This window comes from Phocoena phocoena, chromosome 5 (assembly GCF_963924675.1).
Source record: "Phocoena phocoena chromosome 5, mPhoPho1.1, whole genome shotgun sequence".
NCBI classification, from domain to species: Eukaryota; Metazoa; Chordata; class Mammalia; order Artiodactyla; family Phocoenidae; genus Phocoena; species Phocoena phocoena.
In genome coordinates, this window is record NC_089223.1 from 109389880 (window position 1) to 109402166 (window position 12287).

At 38.3% G+C, this 12287-nt stretch overlaps 1 protein-coding gene across 1 annotated transcript in view; it reads right to left on the minus strand.

The window, feature by feature from the left end:
* Positions 1-12287, minus strand: part of CFI (complement factor I) — a 36315-nt gene that overhangs the window by 12350 nt on the left and 11678 nt on the right. The window contains 5 exon segments of the mRNA XM_065877271.1: positions 2452-2475; positions 6200-6310; positions 6455-6568; positions 7439-7605; positions 10413-10566. Of these exon segments, the coding sequence (XP_065733343.1) occupies positions 2452-2475; positions 6200-6310; positions 6455-6568; positions 7439-7605; positions 10413-10566 (570 nt within the window).

The window sequence follows — 12287 nt, forward strand, 5'->3', positions numbered from 1 at the left end:
AGACACTGACTGAAATAGTCCTGAGCTGACATTAAAAAGGGTCTTCTCATTTTGTGTATATAATAAGGCACCTCTTAACAGGGGTTATGCAATGTTTAATTGGTTTCAGTGTTAGGCATAGTTATTATTAGTCATTTGGGATGCAGAAGTCAAAAGTTAAACAAAAAGAAAAACAGAAACACATTCTCTCTTCTTCCTTTTTTTTCTCTTAGACCTTTGCTTGAAGTTATATGGGATGATTCCATCTTCACTCTACTGTCCTAGAACATTTCAGTCATGGACAGGATCATCAGTTCTTTGACCTGAGGATCCAAAGGTGAATTCCCACAACGTGTTGTTCTGTCTTGGATGAGGGCGCAGTCCAGAGGGGTTACTTTGCTGCAGCAATCCTGTGTTTTATCACTGGATTTCCCAACTTCTTTTTGGGAGAGGCATACATGTATCTGTTATGCTACACATTTAGGTTATTTTCTGCTCAGAGCTTTCACAAAAGCAACAACGTGAACCAAAGAGAAGACTTCATATTAAATGCTCAACAAAGGAAGATGGGGAAAGTCCAGTGTAGCTGAGGTATACTGGATATTAGAAGAGCAGCATAAAACTCCAAAAGCACAGACCATAAGAAAAACAATCAATGACTTTGATTAAATAAAAATTTAAACATTTAAAGATTAAATTTAATCTTTAATCTTGGCTGAAGTTAATGGATGGGTGACGGAATGGAAGAAGGTATTTGCATGTCTAAAACTGAAAATGGATTAATATCTAGAATGCAACAAGAAAGAAGACTGCAGTCCCAATATGAAATGAGACAAAAGATGTGAACTGGAAAAAGGACAGAAAGAAAAGGAAGAGGAAACTCAAAAAGCTAGTACGCATATGAAGAGAAACCCAGAATCATTGGTTACGACAAAAATGCAAATTAATAAACGATGCCATGTCACTTGGGAGTATGAGACTAGCAAAATTAGAAAGCTGCATAGTACTAAATGTTAGTGGGTTTGAGGCAAGCCCTCGGGTGTTGTCAGTGGAGGTGAGGACCACTCTGCCAGAGAACGAGCAGGCCCTAGGTTGTCAGATTAAGTAGAGGCATACCCCAAGACCCAGCAATTCTTGGCCCAGCTAGATGTCTCAAAGAAATCCTCCCACACATCCTTAAGGAGAGGATATTCACTGCACTGTGAGTGCGGGCTGAGAGTCCATTACTGAGAAGGTAGGGAGTCACTTGTGAAAGATGAACAGCACAGTGTTTTATCATGTGGCAGTTAGAAGCAACAGATTAGATGGAAACATCGCAACATGGACAGATCTTAAAAACATAATGCTTTGTGAAAAGATAAAAAGGAAATATAAGATCTAGAACACAATACTATGTGAATGACAAATGTATACTCACAAGGTAACAGTACACACTGGATAAGAATGTACACAAACAAAAAGACATACCCATTAAATCACATTAAAATGGTTGCTTATGGGGAATGGGAGTAAGGTATAGGAATAAAGGAGAATAAATAAAGCAAGAGAGGGGGCTTGCCTGGACAGAGATGATCATGTGCAGTGAACTAAGGAATATCATTAAGGCATCTCTTTGCCCCTGAGGTCTGAAACTAGGAAGGAAGGAAGGACAAGAAGGAGGGAAGGCGAAAAAGAATAAAGAAGAGGAAACAAACAAGCAAAGACAAAACAAAACAAAAAGGACAGCAGCCTTGGAGGGCAAAATGACAAGAGGGAGGGAATACAAAGAAATAGTTGAAATTGCCCTTTAGAACAGGGCTGATCTTGAGCATATAAAAGTCACTCAGGAACCCTAAGGAGGACCGTAAACTTTTAGTAGTCATTTTATATGAATAATGAAGAAAGGGATGACCCTAAAGAGCTGGAAGATTTCGGGATATCTGTTACAAAAGTAAATAAGGAAATACCTGTCACAAAAAGATGTTATGTTTCCTCTAGTGACAATTTCTTCAGGAGCTGCCTTGGTTTGGGGGAAAAAGCAAAGGAAGAGAAGGGTATTTGGCAGAGGTGAAATGTGCAGGGAATGCACCTTGGGTGGTTTTTGGCTAGCAGGCTGTGAACGGGGAGTGTGGGAATGAAAGTTTACCACACTGTGGGGGGGGGGGGGGAAGGCCATTGTGCCTGAACAAATGTTAAAACCGGTTATGTCATCCTCAGTTAATAGTTACCTTAAAATATAAGATAACAGCAGTGCTTGCTTGTATTTTGTTTCAATTCTGCAATATCCCGAAAATTTAATAATTTTTTTACCTTGAGCCATATGTAAAGCGCCTGAAAAAAGAACAAAAACAAAAACCTTACCACAGCAAAGGATAATTTTTATTTGGAAAAAAAATGCATACCATTTCAAGCTAGAACACCTTATTCTTCTCAATTTTGTAATATAAATTTACAAAATTTATTTATTTAAATCTATTGTAAAAATAGATTTACCTTTAATTTCAGGATGTCCAGTTCCTAAAAACAAAACAAGAAACTCACTGTAGCAAAGAGATCATTTTCACTTGAATTAAATATACACTTATCATTAATATTTCAGTAATAGTATAACAACTTTAATATTTACAAAAAGATAAAAGGGAACCACAGTATGCCATTTTTTGTGGGCACAACCTAATACTTTGATTTTTTTTTTTTTTTTTTTTTTTTTTTTGCGGTACACAGGCCTCTCACTGTTGTGGCCTCTCCCACTTACGGAGCACAGGCTCCGGACGCGCAGGCTCAGCGGCCATGGCTCACGGGCCCAGCCGCTCCGCGGCACGTGGGATCCTCCCAGACCGGGGCACGAACCCGAGTCCCCCGCATCGGCAGGCGGACTCTCAACCACTGCGCCACCAGGGAAGCCCTAATACTTTGATTTTTAACACTGCTTAACAAATATTTCATCTTACATTTAAACACACACCAGTTTCACCACAGCAAGGAAATCATTTTAACTTCAGTTTTAAAAAAGGATTCGTATTTTAGATACATTTGAATACATACCCAACAGCAGACTTATTATACAGTTAAACAAAATTTATTTACTCTTTTTAACTTATATTAATAAAAAGTGGGCTTATAAAGGATAAATGAAATTAAGGTATACTCCAAACCTCCCTTGGTTTAGTGATTCTGATCTGTTCCCTGAAAGGAGAGATCAATGAATATATATTTATTTCACATCTCTGCCTTTTCTCAGAGAGGGAAAAATTAGAATCATTATTGAAATACAAAGCACAGCTCACTCTAAAGATGGATAAACTGAAGTAACAATGACAGTTGACAAAATGTATTTTTGATATGGATTCAAGAAATTAATACTAAAAGTAAGCTTTATGTTATAGTTATTCCCTTGCAGTAGGATTCTTTTTTTTTTTTTTTCTGATAAACTAACAAATTCTGAGGAGGAGAAGAGGGATGGAGAGGGGAGGAAGAGGAGGAGGTAGAAAGGAAACCCAAAATATTATACTGAAGCAGTGAAAGCTTCAGAGAGAGACAAATACTGTACGGTTTCACTTATATATGGCATCTAAAAAATCCAAACTCGTAGAAAAAGAGGTCAGATTTGTGGCTACCAGGGGCAGGGGTTGGGGGCTAGGGGATTGGGTGAAGGTGGGGAACTGGTGAAGGTAGTCAAAAAGTACAAACTTGCAGTTATAAGGTAAATAAGCACTGGGGCTAGTGACGTCACCAGCATGGTGACGATAGTTAACACTGCTGTATGGTATACTTGAAAGTTGCTTTGAGTAAATCCTGAAAGTTCTCATCACAAGGAAAAAGAATTGTAACTATATGAGGTGATGGATATCAACTAAACTTATTTTGGTAATAATTTTGCAATATATGAGTCAAGCTCATGCTGTATACCTTAAACTTCTACAGTGTTGTATGTCAATTATATCTCAGTAAAACTGAGGGTGAGGGAAGCTATCAAGCTGCACTGGCAAAAGTCAGGGCACTGTCTTCCTCCCTGAAAAATTTTTTGAAACTTCTTTCTTTCCTCTCTTCACTAAGAATTTCACTACATTTAACCAAATTAAAGTATTTTGCTCAACTGCTTTATACCCTTCAAATAAATTAATGTGATTTGAAATCCTAAAAAGTGTGTCTTTTAAGAACTGATATCAATGGAAAATTAAACAAAATTTCATTAAAGTCAAATACTTGGCATACCAAGCAATTATACATAATTAATATCAATTAACTTATCCATACATATCTTCAACATTTATTTAATGCTTATGTGGAAGGCACTTTACCTGGGACATTTGGAACGTAAAAATAATTTGATCCTGTTTTAAAGGTGTTTGCTGTTGAGAAGGAAAGGTAAGACGAGTACAAAAACCTACAATAAACCATTAACAGTAATTCAGTGGTGTCCTGACACGGACTTTGCCACTACACAGGAGGCTGTTGTGTCACTTCCCAGTTTGCGTTCTGTGACATCATGTCAATGGCTTGAAATCACCCACGGTGGGAGTAATTTACAGCCCAGAAATTAGCAAAAGCTACAAATCAGGGAGTCCCTGTCCCTCTTCAAAGCCAACTGTTAAACATTTACCAGCGCACCACTGGATTCGTTCCATAAGTGAGGTGGATTCAAGGACCAACACTCCTCCTGCAGCCTTCCCATCTTTGAAGAAAGCAGCTCCATCCTTTCCATTCTCAGGCCAAAGCCCCTGGAGCCGCCCTTGACTGCTCATTTGTTCTCACACCCCCATCCAATCTATCAGCATATCTTTTGGGCTCTAGTTTCAAAACATATCCAGAATCTGACTGCTTCTCATCATTTCCATTCCTACCAACTTATCCTAGTCACTATCATCTCTTCCCTGGATTATTGCAGTAGCTTCCTCCCTGGTTGCCGTGCTTTGCCCCTCGCCCTCATACAGCCTATTCCCCACCCACCCAGCAGCCAGGGTAATCGTGATTTAAAATGTAAGTCAGATCATGCCGTTCCTCTGCTTAGAGACCCAATTTCACTCACTAACAGGCCTCACTGGATCTGCCTTGATCTTCCACCCAAGCACCGCTCCAACCTCTCCCACTGCTTGTCTTCTAACCCACCAACCCCACCTGGAACACCCACCACACTAGCCTCCTTGCTGATTGGCTCTCAAACGTACTGGAATCGTCCTGTCTTAGGAACACTGCACTGGTTGTTGCCTCTGCCTAGAATACTCTTCTGCAGACATCTGCATGGCTGGCTCCATCTTTTCCTTCGGCGCTTTGCCTAAAAGTAATAGTGAGTGAGCCTTCCCAAGCTGCCTTACCTAAAATTTCAGAACTTACTGCTAGCCCCCTCCCCGGGGCATTTGACATTTTCCTTGCTTGCTTTATTTTTTTTCTTAGTACTTATTATTTTACTAGATATTTTTACTTATTTCTCTATTGTTTCTCTTCCTCCACTAGAATATAAGATCCATGAGGGGGCAGGGATTTTGAAATATTATTCACTATTGTAACCCAGCATCTGGAACAGGACCTGGCACACATAGTAAGAACTTAATAAATATCCATTGAGTAGATGAATGAATATATTAACTTAGGGAGATGTTTCCTCCAGAAAGCATCAATGGGAGCAGGAAGTCAGTCTGTGTGGGACACAGTAGGTACCTAGTAAATATTTTCCACCTTTGGAGGTTTTCCAATGAGCACCAACAAGCAAAGGGCACCTACTCATTGCTTTGAAACTTGGTAAGTAAAGGGAAAGAATTATATCATTCTGCCTTTCTACGATGAACTGAATTTCGTGAAAACAAAATAGTTCTTCTCTATAGAATTCCAGTTAATAAATGCAGAAGGAATGTTGAGTTAGAAATTGCCATTTTTAAAGAGAAGGGGGAGAGATAAATTAGGAGTTAACATGTACACACTACTATATATAAAATGGATAACCAACAAGGACCTACTGTATAGCACAGGGAACTCTACTCAATATTTTGTAATAACCTATAAGGGAAAAGAATCTGCAAAAGAATATATATATATATATACATATATATATATATGTCACTGTGCTGTACACCTAAAACTAACACAGCATTGTAAATTAATTATACTTCAATAAAAATTTTAAAAAATGAAATTGCCATTTTATAGTCCCTATTGACGAACTGGCTCTAGGCAATAATTACAAAGCCTGCTGAAACCCCTGGGTCAAATAATGAAAAACAGAAACCATGAAACTTTAAATTACCTTCACAACCAATTTCATCTTCTCCAGTAATGCAGTCCACCTCACCATTGCACTTATACTGCTTTGGAATACAAACACCCGATTTACAGAAAAAACTTTCACCTCGGCACTCTGTGCAAACATAAATACAAGAGGGGTGTGTTTTTTCATTCTTAAAATGGAATGAGATGGAATCTTAATTCAATGGTAAAGTTGCTTCTACTTTCTTAGTCAAAAGAATGCTTTTGAGAGTTTAAAGACTAGATTCATCTCTACCTTTACAGCACAACTCATCACTCTGGTCTCCACAATCATTGACACCATCACAGGCCTTCTTCTGAGGAATGTGTTTCCCATTCACACACTGAAAGGAGTCGTTTGTTGGAGAAACTGTAAAGTAGGAATTATCTTTGTGAAATTTATCTGTGGAGTTGTGGGTGACATCTTTATCACATGTTTGGATTAATGGGGACCTGAAGATAAAACCAGGCACAAATAAAAAATGATATAAAATGTATGGGTGGTAGCATTGACATAGCATATACGATTAATAAGGAAACTAAACGCCAAAGCTGTCTTGTGGATGCCCTTTTATAATCCCTGAAAACCAGCATTCATTGTGGAGGTCTCTGCTCGCTGAGATGGGGCAGGGGTTTCGGGAATCAGGAGCCCTTACTGACACTGGCGAACTCTGGTGCTCATCCATTCCTTTCACGCTACTACTTTATCCCCCACCCCCATCCTGAGGCTTACTTGGCAGTGCTGTTTACATTTTGATGGTACTTATTTTTTAGCACCAAAAAAGGCTTTGGTCTTTAATACTGTATATATGGCAAAAATATTCCAAGGTCAGGATGAAGGAGAAAAGTGGCAATGATTGCCTGAGGCACAGATGTGGTCACTTAACCATTTTAAAGGAATGTGTAATCGGCCGGACCTCTCGAGGGAGATGCTGAGTTTCTTCTAATGTTTTATTAACTTGTGTTTGCTACATCAACTTTAATCCATATATTCAAGGAATCAAAGGGGAGTCAAGCAACTTTACTTCCCATATAGGAACCTGGATAGAAGTAATATTTGAATGGCAAAAAAGGTATAATAGGGGAAAAGCACCCATTTCGGCTCTAAAACCCAAAATATGATTTTGCCATTGTGTTTGCCTGGCAAGAGGGTATCTGTAATTTGTTTGTTTACTACAGACTTGACGTGAAATAAACAACTTTGAAGGAAGGGAAAATATCAGGCCAGTTCTCCACTAACCTTCACTCCCTGTATAACACACCACACCAGCCAAACCCTCGGAACTGTTAGTTAGTCCCTTAGTAAAAGTACATTCAGCCAAACTGGTCTCAAATCCTCGACAACGCACATGTAGACATTCAGTGGGATTTATATGACGATCTCTGCTTTGAGTATCAAGAGCACCTCTGCAAGTCAAATAAATGAAACAGTAAGGTAGAATAATTAGTACTTTGTATTTATAACTTTGCTGTAGAAGGTAAAGGACTATTTCCTCTTATTTTCTACATAAGGGTGATAGATTGGGCAATATGCTTAAATTCTCTAAGCTTCAATATCTTCACCTGTAACAGGGAATATAACTACCTCATTGAGTTTTGCAAAGATTAACTAAAACAATCAGTTTAAACTGACTGGCCAAAGTTCAAAACATGGCAAGCACCCACAAATATTGGTTTCCTCTCCTCTGTTTCTTGTTAAGGAGGAATGCCTCTTCGTCCACACTGCTGATTTCTTTCCAACCTGAGATGTGTCATTCTTGGCCTCTCTCTACGGCTTAACTCCTGTTCTCTCCAGGAAGGGAGTGGATTAATTTTATCAGGGAATTTTGGAAATGTAAACCAGGGAAGGTCAGCCCAGCTCTTCCATTTTTTCCTTTTGGGTCCTCTTCACCTGCCGAATGCTGTAAGTCTTACCTGGTTGTCCCCATTGTTGCCTGGGATCAGGGAGGTTCTGTTAGTTTGATTCTAGCAGGTCCATTTTGCTTTTACGCTAAGCTACATCGTCAATTCAGTCTTGACAGTATTAAGTGATATTTTGACATCTATGTGCCATTGCTTGGACTTCTCAGTTTGTTCAGAATTTGTGTAGCTAAGAGGCTACCTCAGTGACCCGATATCCTAGAGATGATGAGTTACAGTGAGCTATTCTTCCAGAACATTCAATTGCTCCCTGTTTTTCTCTAGAAGTTAATGGGGAAAATGGGTTAAAAATAAAAGGTTGAGCAAAGATGCATCAGGCAAATGTAAACAAAAATTAAGCAGTAATGGCAATATAAATATCAGATAAATTACAATGAAAGGGAAAAAGAGAGCAATTAAATGGAACAAAGAAGTTCAGATCCATAATGAAGATATAGTGGTCATGAAACTGTGCCAAACCACATCGAAATATGAGAACAGATGGGAGCCATTTGGGGCAATCTGACACGTGAATAATCTGTAAAACCTCTCAACCTATAAATATCTAAAAGTACTAGATAAATGTCCTCAATGAGCTCTTAAGGAATTAAGGGAAATACCCACTGGCTAAAATCAGAGAAGTCTGTTCATGAGCTTATACAAAATATAAGAACAAAAATTGGGAGATCAAAGAGTGAGAGAGTTTGCCATTAGGTTGAATCACAGGTTGTAGGTCACAAACTGTCGAAAATAAGAAATACTCTATGGCTCAATTTAATCATAAGAGACTCTCACTAATGAACTACTAGCAGATGTGGTTTAGGAAGAAGAAAATTGAAGCCAGAACAAAGAAGTGAGATGAAAGAAGCAACAACAAACCAGGAAGTTGGTAAACATGAAGTACATCTGAGTAAGCACTGACTGAACAAAAGTAATGATAATTGCTTATTATATAATGATAGCAATTAACTTCAGGAATATATAAAAATAAGGTTGAACAAAATACTGGAAACTTGACATGGTAATGCCATTCTTTGTATTGATATTATTCCTGACGAGGCCAAGGACTTTCTAAGTTAAGGGTTCATAGTATAAATGTAAAGATAACCGCTAAAGGAATAGAAATAGGATGTATATAATTTTCAAACAAATTAGAGGAAGAAAAAGGAGAAGATTAAGAAACAACAACAGCAGCTTTATTAACCTAATAGAAATTTAAAAAGGAAGAAACAAGAGGACAGAAAAAGTAGGGTAACTAATAAGCCCAAAACAAGACAGGAAAAATAAATTCAACAGTGTAAATAATCACAATGTAAATGGACTAAACTCTTCAGACAGTTATTGTCATATTGTATTTTTTAAAAAAATCTAGATATGTGTTGTTTATAAGGGACACACTTAAAAGATAAAAGCATAGAAAACTTGTAAGTAAATAAATGGGAAAATATTTGAATAAAGCAATCAACAAGCTTTCTAATGGATAACACATCTATTATGCAGAACCCTGCACATGAAGCATTTAAAATATACTCAGTACAAAGCAAGTCTCAAAAACATACTTAAACAATTGTCATCATATGGAGACATTCTCTCTCCACAATAAACTTAAATGGTAAATCTATATAAAAAAGTTAACCAAAAGCGAACTAATATACTCATTAGGAATGTAAAAAAAGAAACTTCTAAATTATGTATGAGTCAAAGAAGAAATTATATTGAAAATGAGAAAATATTTTGAACTGAACAATAAAATATCCACTTATAGAGGGTTATGGCATGCAGATGAAGCATTACCTAGAGGGAAATTTGTACCTTAAATGCTTACATTAGAAAATAAGAAAAACTAACAGAATTAGAAAAAATACAATAGGGAAAAGAAGAGAGAGAGCCAAAGATAAAAGTTAATGAAAATAAAGAAACAAAAGAAAATTTACAAATACAAAAATCAGAAACACTAATCAAATAGACACATCTCTGCAAGGTTGAGAAAAAAAAAGAGAGAAGGCATATATAAACAACATTAGGTATGAAGGAGTGGACGTAATCATAGGTGAATAGAGATGATGATGAATGTATTTGCAAGTCTACAGATGGGCAAAGGATTGTATCCAGATACCTGAGCAAACTTTGGGTGCTCAGCAGTGTTCTAAGTGCTAGTTGAGCATAAACAAACTTCATCCTCATGACAGGCAGTTAATATGCTCAGGTTACAGTTGAGGAAGTTGAGGCACAGAAAGATAGGGTAATCAAAAATAAAAAAAAAGTTGGAATAATCAAATCAGCCCTGGGGAAATTCAGTGACACGAAGCACTCACAGTGGAAATCCAAGGTCAAGGCAGGCCACGTTGGCCTGTGTAATGCTCCAGCTTTTTCCACACACAAACATTTTTTTATCTTGGTCTACAAGTTTTACTTCAACAATTCCTTCTGAATGTCCTTTTTCATTCTCCAAGGAAACACTAAATTCTTCTAAAATTAAAAAAAAAAAGAATAAGCAATATTCAGGCACTCTTCCTCCTCTTGATTAAGTCTCTAAAGTAATAAAATACACAATTTCTAATTAACTTTGAACACCATGAAGATTTTTTTCTTGTTTTGGCTGCGTTGGGTCTTCGTCGCTGGGCATGGGCTTTCTCTAGTTGTGGTGAGCGGGGGCTACTCTTCGTTGCGGTGCGCAGGCTTCTCATTGCGGTGGCTTCTCTTGTTGCAAAGCACGGGCTCTAGGTGCACGGGCTTCAGTAGTTGTGGCTCGCGGGCTTAGTTGCTCCGCAGCATGTGGGATCTTCCCGGACCAGGGGTTGAACCCATGTCCCCTGCATTGGCAGGCGGATTCTTAACCACTACGCCACCAGGGAAGACCCACCATGAAGATTTTAACCAATGGTAAGCAATCATTTTATGAGGGCTTATTATGTGTCAGTGGTTGTGCTACCCAGTTGTAAAAAAAGTACTATAAAATCCTCATATCAACCCTATGAAGATTAGGGTGATATTTATCCCTATTTTTACACATGAGGAATCTAAGTTTATCCATTTTTATACATGAGATTAAGTTACTTGCTCAAGGACTGAAGCCAGGAATCTGAACCTGCTATATTGATCTGACTCCAAAATCCGTGCTCTTAAAAGTTAGCCAAGCAAATAATGAAAATGTAAGAAAGGTTTATGTATTCTCATATATTTAAGACATTTCATTCCTCAAGAGAACAGAAGTCTGACCCTGACAAAATAATCTCCACAGTTGCTTTCGTCCTCTCCAACAAGTAAGAGAGATGGACTCAATCACGGAACTTTCTTCTTCCTCTTCCACAGTACCTTAACATCTTAACTCAGCAATACAAAAATATTTGGGCTACTGTGTGCTGGCATACAACATGGTAACTCTAAAAAGAACGTTTTAAGCATTCTTCTGTAAATTCATGAAATGTCTGTGATAATTCATATCAGAAGACAACGAGCTTAAGGTTTGCTGTCATAGCTAAAATTTCATGAGCGCTCTCTGTGTACTAGTCACAGAGCTTTACATACATCATGTTATTTAATTTTCACAAGAGTCTTATGAGTTAGGAACTACTGTTACTCACATTTTACAGATGTGAAAACTGCATTCCAGAGAGGCCACAGAGTTTGCAGTAATTGAGGTGGGGCTTACAACTAAATCTGACTGACAGTGAGACCCTTAAATCTTAAGCACTCTGCTAACCTACATATTAGGGTCCCAGACCTCCTCACTACATTAGGCACCTGGATGAAGTCTTGACAAGCTCTCTGATGTGCCAAGTTTGCTAGGTTGGAGTATATCCTAGGCCAGCAATGGCCTGAGCTAAACCTTGGATCAGGACTGATGGGTTGGGGCTAGGGAAAGGGGTAGGGACTCGTGGGATGGATGCTGGAAGAAATTATTGGGGCTGGGGTTCAAAAGGGTTCCATATCAGTACCAGTCTCATGCAAAGCCCTTTTCACTGGGTTCTGAACCAACTCAACAGCTCTGGGAATAATCCCTTTAGCCAAGCAGAAGTGAGAGTGGGGATAATTTTGAAGGGCTGGACAGCAGAGAGTGGCATAGGCACTGAGGGGAAGGACCAGCCTCAGGGCCTCATGCTCTAGACTCAAGGTCTGGCTAGATTCTGATGATCCCCTAATTTCTTTAGTTATCACCCCAGTTACTAGTGAGGGTCTAGAGAAGAATT